General features: G+C 41.2%; 1 protein-coding gene across 3 annotated transcripts; it reads left to right on the top strand.

Annotated features, from left to right (window-relative positions):
• Positions 1-29: 29 nt before the first annotated feature.
• LOC310828232 (uncharacterized protein) lies at positions 30-18,189 on the top strand. 3 transcript variants are annotated; one of them, XR_014556756.1, is made up of 4 exons: positions 30-227; positions 2,753-2,839; positions 9,933-10,036; positions 15,424-15,997. XR_014556756.1 is itself a non-coding variant. In XM_083705447.1 (4 exons), exons 1-4 carry the CDS (start codon positions 236-238, stop codon positions 18,077-18,079), a joined length of 309 nt encoding a protein of 102 aa, XP_083561573.1. In that variant the 5' UTR covers positions 30-235; the 3' UTR covers positions 18,080-18,189. The 3 variants fall into 3 exon arrangements, 1 of the variants encoding a protein (XP_083561573.1); XM_083705447.1 differs by lacking the exon at positions 15,424-15,997 and adding an exon at positions 18,002-18,189 and having other exon boundaries at positions 30-275; XR_014556757.1 differs by lacking the exon at positions 15,424-15,997 and having other exon boundaries at positions 9,933-11,123.
• The last annotated feature ends 1,071 nt before the right edge of the window (positions 18,190-19,260 follow it).

Here is a 19,260-nt window from a genome sequence, read left to right as displayed (position 1 = left end):
CTCCCCTTGTGCGCGCTGCCGCTCGCTCCTCCGCTCCCGCACTTTCCTCCTCTTCTGCTTTCCCCCTTTCTCTCCCTCCTTCCCCTTCCCCGCCTTCTGTTCCCGGACCCTCTCTCGTTTCACTCGCTTCTCTTTTTCACTTTTTAAAAAAATTATATATATATTCGTTACACGACATATTTCTTCGGGTGGCTGGAGCCACTGAAAGGAAGCTCTGTCTTGAGCACGTGAATTTATGTTCCGAAGCAAAATCCAAGCGTTTGTCCAATGCAAGAGTATTATTATTATTATTATTATTATTATTATTATTATTATTATTATTACTATTATTGATTTCTAAACCTTCCTTCATCCGAGAGAATCACAGGGCGGTTTACAATGGAAACAAAGCATAACATCGTAACAAACAGAAACAATATACCCCCAGTTTTAAAGGCTAAAAATTGTTTAATTAATTATTAAGGGGGAAAGGCCTGGGGCAGAGGCAAATTTATAGCATCAGGTTAACATTGCACTTCCAGTGACGGATTTCTGTTTAAGCTAAACCAGCTATAGCTTAGGGCCCCCCCAAAAAAATTAAAGGGGAAAAAAACTGGATGTACATTTCCAAAATATAAAATAAAAAACAAATAGAATAAAACCTACATACAGCAACAGTGTTTCGTGGGCTCCTATGATGTGCATATTTTGTTATGTGCGAATGGCTTTAGATACCTAATAGGTCCATAAATTACCATACAGCATATATTCAACACAAAAAACAGTGACAATTTGTTGTTGACAGAGGACAGCTGGACATATAAAGGGCCCCATCACCTTCAGTAGCTTAGAGCCTCATCAAACCTAAATACGGTCCTGCACTGGGCACCAAGCTGACAGGGGTGGGCACCACAGGGCATTGTAGTTATTATTAATTTCATTTCTATACTGCTTAATATTTTAAATAAAAATACAGTGGTACCACGGGTTAAGAATTTAATTCGTTCTGGAGGCCCGTTCTTAACCTGAAACTGTTCTTACCTGAGGTACCACTTTAGCTAATGGGGCCTCCTGCTGTCGCCACACGATTTCTGTTCTCATCCTGAGGTAAAGTTCTTTCTGGGTTAGTGGAGTCTGTAACCTGAAGCGTCTGTAACCCGAGGTAACACTGTATCAAAAAAAGAAAAAAGACAACACATTGAAACATCAAGTAAAACATAAAGCAAATTCAACTATTGACATACTGCACACACAGAGAACAGAAGGCAGAGGGTACCAAACTTTGGCCTCACATAGGACACTGAGGGCATTTGAAAGTCCGTCCCCTGCCTGAGAGACATACCTAAGCATAGAAGCCAACTCCTAGGGGCTGTGGGGGTTTCGGCCCCCACAATAAAATATTGGGCAATAAGTTGATGGGCATTCCCATTCAAATGGTGTTTGTGTGCACTGTGTCCTGTGATCAATTAAACGGGGCGGGGCCTATTTGGGCCCCCACAATATTTTATTCAAGTTGGCACCCCTGTAGAGATATGTAATAAGGGCGCCAGGGGAGCCAGCACAGAAAAGTCCGTTCTCATGTTGCCACCCTCCAGACTTCTCGCAGAGGAGGCACATGAAGAAGGGCTGCAGGGTCCAGGTTGGTTCATATGGGGAGAGGCTTTATAGGTCAAAGCCTGCATGTTGAATTGGGCCCAGAAACTAATTGGCGGTTGGGGCAGGATTGGCATTATAAGCTGCTACTTCTTATTATTACACAATTTTATCCTGCCTCCCAAGGAGCTCAAGGCAACATCTTTGGATTAGGGCCTTAGGCCGTTGTTTTCATTTCTCTGGGAAATCTTCTAAAATACTAGGGAAACACCACAGTTTTTATTAATATAATGTTTGGTTTTATATGATTAGGTATAACTATTGAACAACTTAATATTAACACAGTCCTCTTTCTGGCAACAGCATACATTTATTTGCATACTTATTATTATTCATGCACAGAACTCAGATTTTAATAGGAGGTCAGAGTATTAGCAGCACTCTATAACACCCCAGAAAAGGGTTTCCAGAGGTCCAGGTTAATTAACAAGATTCGCCCCTCCCTGTTTTCATCTGTGCTTCCTTTGAGGGTATTAAAAGGATTAATATGAAATGGGTGGGGGGAGAATCCTTAAGATGAAATATAGTAACTGTCCCTTCAATACAGCTAATTAGATGCAAGGGTGAATTAAATAAGCTTGTCCAGGTGTCTCATTAAATTAAATACATTTGTTTAAACATTATCTCCAATATTAGGGATTAGGTCTAGTCATTATCTTTGTGCACCAAAATTCATCTAAGGGTTTATGAGTCTGGTAATCTGCATTTTTAAATTGCCTGAGTCATGCAGTTTGTACCTCATTTAAAACAGGAGTGCTTGTAACCTCAGTAGGCATGTTTTTCCTTTCTGAATAATATTGCCGCTTAATATAAAAATAACAATAAAAAGGGATGCATGCTGAGTTCACAGACATGGAACTAGACACCCCCCCAAAAAAGCATACCCATTTAAAAACTATTTATTTATAATCTTGAAATAAAATAAAATTTGCCAGTTGTCAAATGGATCCTAAAGACACGCACTATCTCATATTACAAGTTGGGCACCAGGGGGCCCCTTGTCTCCTTGCACTTGTGTAGCTGCCTAACCTCTTGCCCAATGATGCCAGTTGCCCTGCAAAGCAGAATGGTGTCACTTGGCTATATGTAGGCTAACAGAGTGTTATGTTTTATATTCTAGCCCATTTGTTGTCCCTGGAGGCAGAAGGGAACAGAATCACAACTTACTGCTCCCCTCAGGTAAGAGGGATGCATGGAAATAACACAGGTGAGTATGACATCAGTGTATAGTTAAGTTTTCTAACTGTTGTTGTTGTTGTTGTTGTTGTTGTTAGTATTAGTATTATTATTATTAATTGAATTTATATACCAGTATGTACCACCCTATACCCACAGGTCTCAGGGAGGTTCACAGAGTAAAATCAAAATCAAAATGTAAAACCACAAAACACATACCGTAATCAAAATAAAAACAACCCAATAACCCTCCCCCCCACCAAAAAAAAGCCCAACACATTTTAAAAGGACATAGGATATCAATCAAATCAACCAAAGGCCAGGTTAAAATGGAATATTTTTGCTGGCGCCTAAAGTTGTATAATGAAGGCGTCAGGCGAACTTCCCTGGGGAGAGCATTCCACAAACGGGGAGCCACTGCAGAGAAGGCCTTTGTTGTCACCCTCCAGACCTCTTGAGGAGGAGGAGGCACACGAAGAAAGGCCTCAGAAGATGATCTCAGGGTCCGGGTGGGTTAATATGGAAAGAGGCGGTCCTTGAGGTATTACCGTCCTGAGCTGTTTAAGGCTTTATAGGTCAATACCAGCACTTTGAATTGGGCCTGGAAACTAATTTTATGGCATGCACTAGATCTGCATCACAGAGATGAAAAGTGGACTGTACAGATGAAGCCAACCCATACCCATAGTCATACTACTTAAGAGAGAGGGGTTTCATTTGCCGGTTCTTGAAAATATTCAGGCTCATGTTTTAAGTGCACACGGTAACATCAGGCATATGGGGCTAGCTGCATCCTTCTTGCCTAATACAAAGCATTTCTACGCAATTTGCATACACAATTGAAACTCACGTGGTTCAACAATGCCCCTTCAAAGAAGATATGTATAACTTGGAAACACCGGTAGTAATGATGACCATATTTCTTCAAACGCCTGGAAGAAGAGGTATGTTTTAACCTGGCATTAAACGGATGTTAATGTTGGCACGAAGCAGGCCTCATGAGAGATTATTCCATAAATGGGGAACTACAATGGATGGGGAACCTCTCTCTTGCCACCCCGCCCCCCGAATGTTTCTCAGTGGGGCCACCTGGAGAAGTGACTCAAGAGGATGAATGCTGCATCTGCGTATATTCAAAGTGGCTTAGCCAGCTGTGCCAAAACCAGTGTTATATGTTCAAGCTGCTTTGTTCCCATCAGTACTTTTGCTCCTGGTTTCTGCACCAGCTGCAGTTTCTGAGCCATCTTCAAAGGCAGCCCCGTGTATACAGACCACGATAATCATTCTATCTATGATTTATCACACCAGACAATGAAAAATTACATCATAGATTAGCAGCATTGATCACGCCAGTTTCCCCAGCCAAAAAATACATCATAGCGTTCAGTTAATGGCAGCTTAGGGCAGCAATAGTTTTTAATTCAGTCAGAGCAACTGATCTATGTTTTAATCCATCTGAGCAGTTTGGTTTGGGTCTGTTGGGGAAGTGCTACTGTAATTCTGCCACAAAAGAAAATGACATGATAACCCATTGTGAACACATTGCACATTACATTGTCCAAGGTGTTGCTGTTGTTGGTTTTTTTTAAAAAAAGTAAATATATTGACACCTACCTGCTGCACCATGCATAGTGCCTGCATTGCAAGAGGTTGAACTAGACGAGACGGGGTCTCATCCAATCCTACAATTATTTAGCACTAGAATATGGAAATTTTTGGCAGAGTGTCATGGTACTACAGTAGCATATAATGTTTTTTTCTTTTACCAGAGAAACAGACATATTTTTACCAGCATCTCTAGACTAGTAACTGAAATATCTACAAATTATGTATTAATTTTTTTAAAAAAAACCCAGAGTTTGGTGCTTTGTCATTCTGTTTTACATTTAAAAATGTGGTTGCTGGAGGGTTTTTGCATGCTGCAGATACAAAACCAAACCAAACAAAAGCCCTGCAGTTGCCATCCATTAAATCCATCCATTTAATTTGCTTGTAAAAAGATTAGTGCAAACATTAACTGCAGTAAATCGAAAACAATTAGCCATTCAACCATCATGCTGTAACTTTATTAAGCTCTTATCTTTCCAAAACATTTGGTGACAACCAAACCAAAAACCTTGCAGCCAATAGCTGCTCAATTGGTTTTGTGTGTGAAGAGGAGGGACTGTTCTTCCAATTCACAAAAGAAAGGCCGAACAAAATCCTACCATTATTGAATGCACAAACAATGGTAATTAATTGATAAAAGTTTAAAGGGGGGGTGAGACCTTCAAATGAAGGTCATTGGAATTAACAGTACATTTCTTAATATAAATACATCTAGATTTTCAGTTTTTGGGTTACCATCCTTGGTTGGTGCTTATTATATAAATCTGTAAAATACATAAATAAATCCTGTGTCTTTACAAAGGGCAGGAATATTCCCATATTACACTGCCAACAGATGCTGTTGTCTTCCCTATCTTCCAGGCCATGTGTCCAATTAACTCAGGGGTCAGCAAACTTTTTCAGCAGGGGGCCGGTCCACTGTTCCTCAGACCTTGTGGGGGCTGGACTATATTTTTTTTTTGGGGGGGGGAATATGCCCCACAAATAACCCAGAGATTCATTTAAAATAAAATGACACATTCTACCCATGTAAAAACACCAGGCAGGCCCCACAAATAACCCAGAGGTGCATTTTAAATAAAAGGACACATTCATGTAAAAACACGCTGATTCCCGGACCGTCCACAAGCCAGATTTAGAAGGCGATTGGGCCGGATCCAGCCCCCAGGCCTTATTTTGCCTACCCATGAATTAACACTTCACTTTTGGCTTCCTCCCCGACCCCACAAGGTGGGGAATATTTATTTTCCCACTATGTTGGAAGAGAACATTGACTAGTCTACCTTCCTTTAGGAAGTGTGTTGACACTCCTCCTTGAGACTAAATAAGCAGCTGAAACAACAATATGAGTTAGATCCAGAATAACAGACCAAATCCTTTACAATTATACCAGTGAGAGGAGAGACTGCTTTGCTGCAGCTGACAATGTATCTCATGCTCTTTCTTCTAGTTGGCCCTAAAGACAAAGCTAGATCTGCTGGAGGCGATCCAGAATCGAATCTTTCTTTGCCTGATTTCATTTGCCCAATTTTTCATTTCCCTAATTTAAATCAGAAAAGCAGCCCTCAAAGCTTGTCTGTATTGCGAACAACAACAGCAACTACAACTTTTTAATAGCATTTTCAAATGTTCACATGCATCATCTGGGTGTAATCTGTACAACAGCCCTGTGTAAATTAGTATTATTATCCTCCCTATTCTAGGCTGAGAATAAGAGAGAGTGGCTTGCTTAGGCCAAACTAATGAGTTCATAGCAGAAACAAGATTCACACTGGGGACTTTACAGCTCCCTCTCTTAGCCATACTACTAGGGCAGTATGGGAGCGATTCATTTATATTGGGGAAATGGTGCAGATAAAAGGTTTAGCCCCTTTAGTATCATGCCCCCCTCCTCCTCTCCCCAGTGCCCTGGCCTTGATGCTAATAAAGAGAGCTCCTTCCTCCTGAGCCTAACCAATGATTGCCACTGTGAAGAAGAGCAAAGAGTCTATCTCTGTCTTAAGACATAATCAATGGCTGTTACAGGGGTCTTTACAAATGGCTTTTGTAAAGCCCCTTTGCAGGTGGATGAGCCAGTTGGTGCCATCTCTGTGTGTGCTGTTTTATTATAGATGCTGATGCTGAGATGCATAGATTGATACATAGATTGCTCTATGTAAATAGGGACTGGAGTAAAGGGGGCATTGACGACCGGCGGGGGGGGGGGGAGGCGGGTATGTTGAACTATTCGTAACCATTTTCTGTATGCAAAATACAGAGCAGTCATCCCCAGCAGAAATGGTGCTGTTCTTAGAATAGAACTGCAGATATTCTTTAGCCGTTTAGATCAATTCAGGGGAACGATGAGGAAAAAGATTGTATTCACTTATATTTAGATACTGGAGACCATCATTAGCATTGCTGGACTTCAAACAAAGATCAGAATAATAAGAGCATTCTAAGTTGTTGTTTCATGAAACCAATCTCTTAGTGTTCTTTAGAAATTATTTTAGTTTTGTGACATTCTTTTTTAATAAATAGATTTTGTGACTTTTTTGGAACAGAAGCCAAAAGCCAAATGAATTCTTTTCACTTCTGAACTTGACATGGGTGCTTGAATGCAAACACTGGCTGGCAGTGACTCTACAAGGATTCAGATGAGGGACATTTGTAGCTCTGCCGCTGAGCTATGGCCCTTTGTACTGAATAAATGTCACTCCTGAAGTTCACCTTGTTGTAGATAAAGGTCCCAACAACCTCTGCATAATGGATGCTAAAATATAATGCTGTGCATGATCAAAAGAAAGAAGCCAATGCCACAGCAGCCAGAACCATTTCAAGCTGTCCTTCTATAGCAGTGCATTAAGATCAATGCTTTACACATTCTTGAAACTTGGTACAGTATATGTGAATCCGGTACAATCATGATTTGATATGTAGGTGCACAATTTATTAAAAGGCCTCTGAATCTTTGGGGTATGTGAATAACAGAGGTGGAAAGAAGACTGCAAGAAAAAATGGGCAAGGTTGACTTTTACCAAGGGGAAAAAATACTTGTAGCCATGACTTTGAGTCTTAGTAGTGTGCCTACTTTAAAGTTATCTATTGAATTTCACTTACAATTTAAAACTTTGGAAGCTTCTTTTTAATGCCCTCTTTCACTCTTTCCAAAGTCGTTGTCTTGTTAGGTCTCTGACATCTCACTCTGCTACTCCTATTCATACTTCACACACACACACACACACACACCGTGCTTGGACTCTTCTTCCTGTTAATATGATCTCTGGCATGCTTGCTCTCTTTTTTATAGGAATAATGCCAAGATCTGTTCTTGATCTTTCTACTTGTCATTTAAAAACAAAAAACTATCTGTGTGCTCCTATAAAGAAAAATGGGCATCATTTTTTACTTTTTGGATCTGATTCACTCCTATGGATACTTTCTCGGGAGTAAGCGCCAATGAACTCTGTGGTAATTACATGCATAGTTGCATTGCCCTGAGCTGCGCAGCTGGCATTGTTGCTATTTACATCTGTGCTTTTCTTAGGTGTGCATTTAACAAGGCTTCCATTTTCTGAAACAGCACAGGATCGAACTCAATCGTTGTAAGAGTTCATTAATGTTAGTAAAGCTTTGGGTAGCAAGGGTTAAATGTGCTATATCCATACAAAGTAAACTTGCAGTAGAGCTGATGTCATGTGTTGGAATACATACAAGCAAAGAAGCAACTTTCCTCTTTGCATGTGTGTACCAAATGTTGTTAATTCTGTTGTTCTATCTATGCCCCTTATGCCTAATACCATAGACAACTTTATAGCAGTCACGATTCAGTTGTTTCAGTCTGAAATATCTGTTAATGGGCTGGAAAAGCTACGTATTAGGTTAGAAGCAAAAGTTGATCACACATTATCTGTTAAAATACCAAGGTGCTGATTTAGCTTAGTACCCTTTACACATGACTGGCTGTGCCATTATGTCAATGGGGATGCATGTTCAAATGTGTGTTCCACTGAAAACAATAAAGTGTGGCTCAATGAAATGCGTGCTTTCGAACTGCTAGGTAGGCAGGACCTAGGACAGAGCAACAGGAGCTCACACTGTTGTGCGAATTCGAACCGCCAACCTTCTGATTGGCAAGCCCAAGAGGCTCAGTGGTTTAGACCACAGCGCCACCCTCATCCCTTCTCCAAGACAAGGCTTCTTCCTTCAGTGCAACATTTGAGACGTGTGCATCAAAAGGAGTGTGCCATTAGGTCTTACTTGTCGGCTTCCGATAGGCATCTGAAGGGCCACTGCAAGAACAGAAAGCTGGATTTGATAGGCCTTTGGTTTGCTCTTGTTAGGGCCTTCTTAATGTTCTTACTAATGTTGTGACATCTTATTGAAAAAGGAAACCTGTGAACATCAAGCACCAGTTGTGCTTTCAAAAGGGTGTGTGATAGCGTATTTATTTTCGATATTGATTTATTTTCCAATAGTGCAAGGTATACATATGCAAAATGTCCCGTACTGCTAGCTTTTGTTGATACTAACAACCAATGGATTGTGATGCTTCAGTACCATTGTACTGAGTGTTTTATAAAAACCTAGCTACAGCTTAAGCTTTATGAAATAGCCAATTTTTGGTTCAGCAAGCCAGTATCAATGGCAGACAGTTGGGGAGCAGAGCTGAAGTCCAAAAATGTATTCTTGGGTTTCTACAAATAAGGTCATTTATCACACCATTTTTCTTTGTCCATTAATACCCAGCAAGTTTATCATTTATATATACTCATACATTTTCCTTTGAAACAGTTGAAGCGGGTTATATTTTCTCTTCAAAAATTTTATTTCTCAGCTTGAAGTGTTCCACTTCAATACAATACACGGGAGAACAGTTGCAATGAAGTATGTTCAAAGCACATTTTTCTTTATTACAATGACAATTTTGAAAAGCACCTTGTGATTTGACATCATTTGGGAAGGGGAGGGAAAGTGCACTTCGCCAGCCGCAAGATCTTAGTTTTATTGTCTGAGCAATGAATCTAATAATAAAAGCCAACTCGATTGCCTTGCTGAACTATAGACACATCCTTCTTTTCAATTCCAAGCACACATGTCTGTCTGTGTGTGCACGTAAATGTGCGTGTATGCACACTCTCACACAGGGTTTCTATCATCAAATGGATGTCCTGCAGAAGACTTGCAACTGACTCTAGCAGGGCAACACCTTAATCAACTGTCTCACATTTAACTGAGGGTAAGCTATTACAATACGACAACATGCACTTTCTATATCCAAACAACGCATCATATGAAAAGAGAAAAAGCTTCTTATTACTAATGTACCAGTGAGTGAGACAGAAGTTTACTGAAGATAAAAAGCTTAGACGTCTAACAATGTGCATTGTTTTGTTATTGTTGCTCATTTAACCCAACTATATTGGGTTCTAGAAGAACAGATCCTATATTGCTGAACTATCTGATTATATATATTTGTAGAGCTTCCTCTCAAAGCTGCACTGCAATAACGTTTCTTTCCTTTGTCCTCCATGAAGAGAGAAACGAACTAGACCAGAAGTTGCATGCAATCAAGTCTAGTCAACTTCGTGACCCCATTTGCAAGTGCGGGGCTGGAGAAGTGGCAGCCATTAAGTGTAAGGTAAAAAGAACTCTCCCTACCACAACCTCTCCCATTAAGTGTAATGTAAAAAGGCTACTAGGCATTGATAGCCGTGTCCTCTATGATTTTGTCCGATTGTCTTTTAAAGCCACCCAAGTTGATGGCCATCACTGCCTCCTGCAAAAGTGAGTTCCATAGTCTTAACTATGTGCTGCGTGAAGGAGCACTTTCTTTTATCTGTCTTGAATCATCCAGCATCCGGCTTCATTGGGTTAGTCCACAATTTCTTCCTGGAAGCTGAACCTGGAGCTGATGCACGAAGACTGCATTGTACCACATTTGGCCCCTTTGTGTGTTCTGGATAAAAAGATGCTGAGGACTGAAGATCAGGGTGCCTGTACGATTAGTAAAAGCAGATGGTGGAGCATTTCCCATGACACGTTACTATGTTTTGAAGGATTTACCCCACTTCTCTCCCACACATGCATTCTTGCTGAAGCTGCTGCATTGTTCACAGGAAGACAACACAGAATGTTGAACCGCAGCCCAGCACAGAAACACATTTGCTTTGTTTGGGAAACATATCAAAATCTGCAGACTTAACTGTAGCCTGCTAAAGCATTTTGCGCTCTCAGTCTCGATGTAAAGCAGGACTCCTGCCCACTAAATCTGAAGTGGAAGGAATGCACGCAGCCATTTCTCTCCGCATGTTCTTCCAGAAGGTGATCTCTGTGAATTTAAAGCTAAGATATGATGCCGTGAAAAATGTACACGTCCCATATTATTTCATAGCTTTTCCATCACTTTGTGAACACCCAGGCATCAGACTGTTTCTCAACCCATTTACACCTTTGTGGTTTGTTAATGACAGCCTATAGGTGAGGGGTGGGTGGGAAATGGAGTAGTTAAGCCTAGAAGCCAGTCATTAGTCTTGTTGTCAGCCACAGTATATCTCTGAACTTTATAAGTAATTCATGTCATCCCTTCGCTCTTACCCCTCAGCAGACTATCCATTAAAACCGTGATTCTGTGTGGAGCTTCACAGAGAGCCAATGGATGGCCAATATGGGACAAAAGAGGCTTGCAAGTCTATGATAAATTGAAAAGCTGGGATATATATATATATATATATATATATATATATATATATATATATCAATTAAACTTTAGCAGAGGGACAGTGTCAGCCTGAAATAAAAGCAGACTAATAAATCACGGTTGCTGTGCTCGGGTATTATTTAAATGAACATTAACATTCCTGAAGTAAACCTTTGCAGAAATTAGCAATATGCTCCATGTACACAGATGCTTCCTGCATTAGTCTTATTTAGGCATTATACAAATCTGGAAATGCAATGCATGAGCAAGGAAAGTGGGCAGTGGATGGCGTACAGAACTACAGGAGGGGAGTGACATTTTCTGTTTTGCCTGTTTTGCTGGCAGCAAAAAATCCTGAGCCAGCCTTGCTAAAGGCCAACAGAGAAAGGACAGAGCAACACACGTATGTGAAGATGATATTTTTGGTGCTATTTCTGAAAAGGCCCCTGTCTCAATTACTTCTCCATCCACTGCCTGCCCCCAGATAATAAGGGAACCAAGAGCAAGACGTCTGAGGAAGGCCTTCATAGTTGTATGGAAGAAAATGGTCCATAAGGCATTTTGGACCCAGGCTTCCAAAAAACCCCACTTAAAACCAGTGCTTTTGAATAGGTCTGGAGACTACCCGGAAGCCAATAATACAGTTGCAGTAAATGTACAGTAAATTTAGGGCAACAAAGGCTCCTGTGTGTGCTTTCTGAATTATAAAAGGCAGAGGAAGAAATAATGGAAGAAAAAGTATTTTAAGACACACAGGGGGATATAGAGAGCCAAAGCAGCTCACTGTTTCTTCCATTGAAAACCCCCCTGTCCACTGTGCAATGTATCAACATGAGGCAGTAATGTCCAGTGAAGTGCATTAGCGTGGAAAGTTACCAGGGCAATCCACTCTGTCATCTGCTGAAATATCACAGTGGTGTTTCTGTCAAAGACACCAGTCAAGTATTGGTAGAGAAATGACCATAAATGTGTTTATACGTGGCACTCTTTCCCAGGGAAAGTTGCACAGTGGACTTTGTAGCTGTCCCAGGGAAATCCAGATAGCATCTCAGCTTGAGCCTTGTGATGATACAGCTGGGAGGCAGATGGCAATCTCTTGGGGGTATCAAGCTGGACAGAACAACTATTTTATGCACGGAGAAGAGAATGGTGCTGGCACAGGGATTTGACTGCCAGCCTGGAAGAACAAAAGCCCTCCTACTTCCTGCCCAGTTGAAGTGCTTTCCTAGTTTTCACCTATTTATAGGGTTGAAGAGATTGCCAACTGTGTCCAAAGTCATTAGCTCCCCCTGGAAATGCAATCTCTCTATGTGTCTGAAAGAGGTTGCCACCAACAGAGCTTAGAGAATGGGATCCTCCCCAGGTCAGTGACTTGATATACACTCTCTCTCTCTCTCTCTCTCTCTCTCTCTCTCTCTCTGTGTGTGTGTGTGTGTGTGTGTGTAGAATCAGGAGTTCTGCAATTGGGGGGTGGGGAGGAAGAGATAGGAGTTGACTGAAAGCTAGAAGCGTTTTGGAGATTCAGGGTCTCTCCCCTGGGAATCTGATGGCCCGCTGCCTTACAGAAGAACATGCTCTTGTATACCTATAAATAAAACAGATATTGCAAAAACCTATCTAAAGTAAACCAACGGCCCAGGTCAGTCTGTCTCTAGAACTTCTGACTGAGGCGTGTGCAGTGCAAATATTTATTAAGCAGAATCAGCTGTTTGCATAACATGTCCTGTAGAAGTTACATTGCCAGGGAGGACACCAAAGTTAGAATGGTGACTGGTGCCCTTTGAGAGTGATGGAACAGAAGCCAGTGAGGCCAACGGTAGGGAGAGCTGGAGTCAGTGACACACAGAATCAACTAATTCTGGTTTTGACCCCATCCTCCTCCTCCTCGTGTTCTACAAACTGACAGTCAGCGCTACCCAGAGCTGCCTCAGGCAGCTGAAGTGCAAGAGGCGGAGCTCCCACCCTGCTGCTTTCACCACTAGCTGAATGTTCCCCTCTCACCAAGTTCTGGTGTTGGTAGAAGTGAGGAGCAGCAGAGTGTGAGGACAGCAGGGAGGTGGAAGACGGCACAGTCCCATTTTGCTCAGGTGATGAAATGGTACAGATCGCTCCTGGGGCCACCCTTTTGCTCAATTAAAAAGCCCCAAAGTCCACAAAGGTATAAACTCTGCAATCATTGGATACACTAGTTACTACACACTCCCATTACCATTTAAATTATAATACAGAATTACATGTTGAGGCTATGGAATATAAAAGTTTGTTTTGTTATGTTTGTTTGGCAGCAAAAGTAACAGTGAAAGAACTGGCAAACATTTCAGGTGAAACATAATCGCAGGACTGCTTTTTTTGGAGACCTATGTAGCAGTGAAATATTCCAAGAGGGAACAAGGCTTTGTATCGCTTTGCAGATTTCATTTCCTTCTTGCTGGCTCTAAATGGGTTTATCAGACAGTCTGAAAAACTTTTTAACAGCTCAGTCCTAAGACTGGCTACCCCAGCAAACCACCAACTCCACCAGCACAATGCCGGAAGGCACAGAGGGCAGCTGAAATTGTTTAGGATCAAAATGCTGATAGCAAGTTGCAAGTTAAAACTTTTAGGTGGTCTGTATAATGTCATGTTGAATTTCTAATGATATAAAAGAGAATCTATCCCCTTGCAGTCTATACCTTAGGACTGGGGTCAGTAACTGAATGCTTGAAGATTTACACCACTTGATTCCACAGACTCCCTGTGCTGCCCTGTGATGTGTGGCAGGAGGCAGCTGGTTCTTCAGTGTACTCTATTTTATTCCCTAGGTGAGGAAAAAAGCAGCATCTAATTTTCTTCTATCATTTACAGAAAAACAACTGTACATTCACGTAAGCTTTTGTATATCAAAAACCTACCATATTTTTCGCTCTATAAGACATACCAGACCACAAGACGGACCTAGTTTTTGGAGGAGGAAAACAAGAAAAAAATATTCTGAATCTCAGAAGCCGGAACAGCAAGAGGGATCCCGCTGCACAGTGAAAGCAGCAATCCCTCTTGCTGTTCTGGTTTCTGTGATAGCTGTGCAGCCTGCATTCGCTCCATAAGACGCACACACATTTCCCCTTACTTTATAGCAGGGGAAAAGTGAGTCTTATAGAGCAAAAAATACAGTATATTTTCATGAAGTTTTAAACTAAAGGGGTAGGGGAAACAGATGGCCTCACCCAGATGCACTTTTGAGAGCTAATTTAAAGATGTCAGCTCTCATCAGTATGAATCATCCTTTCCAGAGGCCTAAGAGTTGTTTATCTTACTGTCCAATTACTTGAAATTCTGATAAAATTATCTTAATGATATCCTACCTGTTATATTTCAGTGATTTGCATATATGACACAGAGCATATTGTAGATTTCATTATCCAGGTCTTCAGTTTTGCAAAATGACTTAACATTGATTTGTTTCATGGTTTTAATTAAACGACTACACTGACAAAGATAGGAAACATCCAAGGGTTTTTGTAAGTAAGGAGGAAATTAAACTAGCACATGGCAATTTTTACCCTGTGGTGGAGAAAACCGTTTTAGGAAAGATGGAGAGATAAAGAAACAACTCATCCAATTTTTAAGAACGTGAAGGCATTAAAATAATTTTAGAGATTTGGCACATGTGCATATATTCCAGCATATGCACTAAATAATAATAATTTGTTATTTATACCCCGCCCATTTGGCGGGGTTTCCCCAGCCACTCTGAGCAGCTCCCAATAGAATATTAAAAACATGTTTTATTGTCAAACTTTAATGTTTGATGATAAAACATGTTTTTAATACTCTGTTGGGAGCTACCCAGAAGTTTTTAATAACTTCTTTAAACAGGGTTGCCTTCAGCTGCCTTCTAAAAGTCAGATAGTTGTTTATTTCCTTGATATCTGATAGGAAGGTGTTCCACAGAGCAGGCACCACTACCGAGAAGGTCGCCTGTCTGGTACCCTGTAACCTCACTTCTCGCAGTGAGGGAACTGCCAGAAGGCCCTTGGCGCTGAACGATGAGGTTGGAGATGCTCCTTCAGGTATATTGGGCCAGGGCTGTTTAGGACTTCAAAGGTCATCATCAACACTTTGAATTGTGCTTGAAAACATACTGGGAGCCAATGTAGGTCTTTCAGGACCAGTGTTATATGGTCTTGACGGCCACTCCCAGTCACCAGTCTAGCTGCCTCATTCTGGATTAAATGTAGTTTCTGGTTCACCTTCAAAATCTTCACGTATGGAGTCACTTGCATTTGGAGTGGTCAAATGTCCTACAGTACTTTATTTGCATCCTCTATTTTAAGAGCTGTCTGGTCCAGGTCCTGGTGTAAAGATAAAGAACCATCAGAAAGCAGAGGGAGGGAGGGCGGGCTTGAAAATACCTGCCAGCGATTAGCTCATGAACAGCACAGGTTTCTCCTTCATCAGCCTTCTTCACTGTGGTGAGATGCATTTCTATTTTGTTACTATGACATCTATATCTGCATATATACATATGAATTAGCATGTGCAAATTTATTGGAAACCTGTGTCCCCTTTCGTCTTCTTTTTGGGTGACGCATTTTTTTCCTATAATGCATAATTGGCCACCCTACTTCCAGTGGTGGCTGGTGCCGAATGGGATAAAGTAGGGAGATTAACAGCTGCAGCCAGAGCTAGTAAGTGTCGGAGGCAACTGATTCAATTTTTGCTCCATCCTCCTCCCTGCCCAGTTCTTCAAGGGCATCACTGAGGCTAAGGAGGAGGGAGCTGACAGCCAATACCACCCCTTGGACTGGATGTTAAGTACGGATGGCAGATGAGGGCTGGTTGAAGTTGGTGGGGCACAGCCCTGTTTGCCTCCACTGTTGTTAGTGCAGCAATATCATTGCCAGTATCATTATCTGAAGCAAGGATGGGGGAAAATATGCAAAAAAAACCCTGGGTGTACATTTCTAGATGGTCAACAATTTATTGTAACTTTTTTCTAAAAGCCTGGTTAGAAATATTTAAATATTTTCTGAACACAAGCAAAAGATACAGGGTTTAGTATACTACTTCTGTCCCACCCCTGCCTCCCCACCCAAATATCCTGTTTTGGGACCTAATGCTGGGTTTTGCTGGCAAATGAACCACCAGCACTTAAAGGTAAAGGACCCCTGGACGGTTAAGTCCAGTCAAAGGCGACTATGGGGTTGTGGCGCTCATCTCTCTTTCAGGCCGAGGGGGGCAGCATTTGTCCAGAGACAGCTTTCTGGGTCATGTGGCCAGCAGAACTAAACCGCTTCTGGCACAGCGGAACACCCTGAACACACAGAAATGCTGTTTACGTTTCTACCACAGCGGTACCTATTTATCTACTTGCACTGGTGTGCTTTCGAACTGCTAGGTTGGCAGGAGCTGGGACCAAGCAATGGAAGCTCACTCTGTTGCGGGGATTCGAACCACCAACCTTCTGATCAACAAGCCCAAGAGGCTCAGTGGTTTACACCACAGCACCACCAGTAGTACATCTACACTGATGAAGCCATTAGCACATGTTGTGGGGCCTCCTCAGTGGAGATGCAACTCCAGGGGTGAAGCTCTAACTCTCTCCCCATATGGCCTCCAGTCAGTCGAGCAGGTGGTGAGGATTGCAGTGTTAACTGCAGTGTTGGATTGGTCATATTATCTTGGTTCGATGTATGCTCTGGCATGCTTACGGTACTCTTGTTTATTTTGTATAGTTTTTCTTGTTTTTAAATGCTGTCTGCAAGATGCTCTGGAAGTTGTCAGACTGAAAGAAAGGCGTTTTAAAAAACGTTCTTTAATAAATAAATATATCAGATGCAGAATGCATATAGAAATGAATCTCTGTATCTTAAAAGTTCCATATGCAGTTGGCCTTAGTTATACAAGTCTGTTATTACTTGTATACTGTGCCTTCCTCAACATTTGGATAGAGAGAAAAACATCCCTTAAGCAAAGTACAGACTTTGCAAAGTTTCAGACACTAGTGTCTTGTGAATAGCTGGTTTAGGTGAGTGGAAAGTTATTCACTCAGTTCTTGGCTTGAAGAGTTGTAATGCAGGACACACGCTTACTTTTGGGAATTTTCTCCTATTCTCCCAAGTTTTGGAACTTAAAGCTAGAGTTGATTCATTCGACTGTGCTCTTGGCTACGTTTCTGCACATGCTGCAGTTTAAGTGCAGTGCGTTCTGGCAGCTCTAAAATGCTTAGGAAGGGACAAAACTACATCTCTCTCCCATTCCTAGTTCCTCTTGCCCTTCCCCAATCTACTCCAGAAGGTTGGATGAATGACCCAAACAGACTTGGGAGAGGAATGCACAAAGGGCACAGAAGGAGGGCAGCAGGAGAGGGCATCCCATTGCATGGACAAAAGTCCAAGTGCTAACATGACAGCTTCATTGGATACAAGGCTAGAGCTATACTCCCTAAACCTGATCTCAAAGTGAATGCCCTGTGCAAAAAGGGGGAAGCTGGACTGCAGCAATGGAGTGAAAGGAGTCCTGTAAGGCTGAGCCTATCGCTGAAATAAATTTGCATACAATGCAATGTATATACCTCAGGTAACATATGCTTCAGGTTACATACGCTTCAGGTTACAGACTCCATTAACCCAGAAATAGTACTTCAGGTTAAAAACTTTGCTTCAGGATGAGAACAGAAATTGGGCTCCGGTGGTGCGGCAGCAGCAGGAGGCCCCATTAGCTAAAGTGGTACTTCAGGTTAAGAACATTTTCAGGTTAAGAACGGACCTCCGGAACAAATTAAGTACTTAACCCGAGGTACCATTGTACCCACTTCTCTTACAGTAAGCAGCTTAGATAGCTAACATTAGTTTATGCTGAATACACAGAGTTAAGTTCACACGGAATAACTTAGATATATTAATTAGAGCATATCTTTTTTGGAAGGTGAAGTGCATTCTGAATACCGTGATTGGGCCTCAATCCATATTTGAGGAACTCAAGCAGATTAAAATGGCAATGTAGTTACTATGCTCATAGCACTACAACAGATCATTCTAAGAAACCATTAAAGTAAACTGGGTAAGCCTATTTTTTAAAAAAAAGAAAAAAGAAAAAGCTTGCATACAAACACTTTTTGTTTGGAATAATGTTATCTTTTACAAGAATGTAAAGATGATGATAATTTGTTTGAAAAAATTTCTCTTTAACGATGTAAGTGGGAGCGGGAGACGTGAGGGAGTCCAAAGAAGTTATGAAACTTTGTTACGACACAAGTAATGTTGTTTATTGCTTATGCTTTATCTTTAAAAATTTTAATAAATATTTTTTAAAAAAATGTTATCTTTTTGTACATGTACATTCTCTCTTTTTGGGCAATGCTTGATTTTTAAGTCCCTTTTATTAGGCAATCAAAAGTTTATGCCAGAAGCTGTACTATAAATTGTTCTTACTTTTCATATTGTATCTCTTTTACTTTCCCATATTGCAGCAAAACCCAATACATTTAATATTTCTATAGCATTGAACAATTAATAAAAATATGGGCCTTGCCTGTCTGCTTACATTACAAATATGTGCTTCACTAATAGGAATGTAAAGTATATGGCACCATCTATTGAGAGAAATCAACAATGCATGATATTTTGAGCATATCCTCACCGTATTATGTAAAATTTTATAGGACCAGAGTTAGAAAAGTAGCAGAGAGTGAGATGAACTGTTTGGAAAAGCAGATTTAGTGAAAGTATAGCTTTGATTACCTAAACTGAAATAAAACTGAGTTGCTACTAAAGTCTACCTTGTTAAAGAACATGGGATCCTTATCAATCTCTGGATGTATAAAAATTTGAATGTCTCCGCCCCCCACCCCCTCACTCTGCTCCTCCATTGCATCCTGTGTGCAATTGTTTGCTCTTCACGTTTGCATGTTTATTGGTTGGTCGTCAACTTTTTGCAATCATTCCCTAACAACTGTGGGCAATTGTTCCCCCCAAAAGCGCAACAACTCTGGGCAGTCCTCCCCTTCCACCCCCCATGCTCCTCCTCCCTCCAATGTTAATGTGTAGATAACTGCCATTTTTTAAATACTTGGGAGTATTGGAGTAGAATGCAGTCTCTTGGGAGTTGGGACGTACCTGGCCTAATCCAATAAGTCTCTACTTGCCCCACACCTGACACCACCAGTAGGACTCCTAGCTAACTTA

Source organism: Podarcis gaigeae, assembly GCF_964106915.1.
Source record: "Podarcis gaigeae genome assembly, chromosome: 12".
In the NCBI taxonomy this organism is placed as follows: domain Eukaryota; kingdom Metazoa; phylum Chordata; class Lepidosauria; order Squamata; family Lacertidae; genus Podarcis; species Podarcis gaigeae.
Note: the sequence above shows the minus strand (reverse complement) of the source record. Positions and strands in the feature narration are given on the sequence as shown.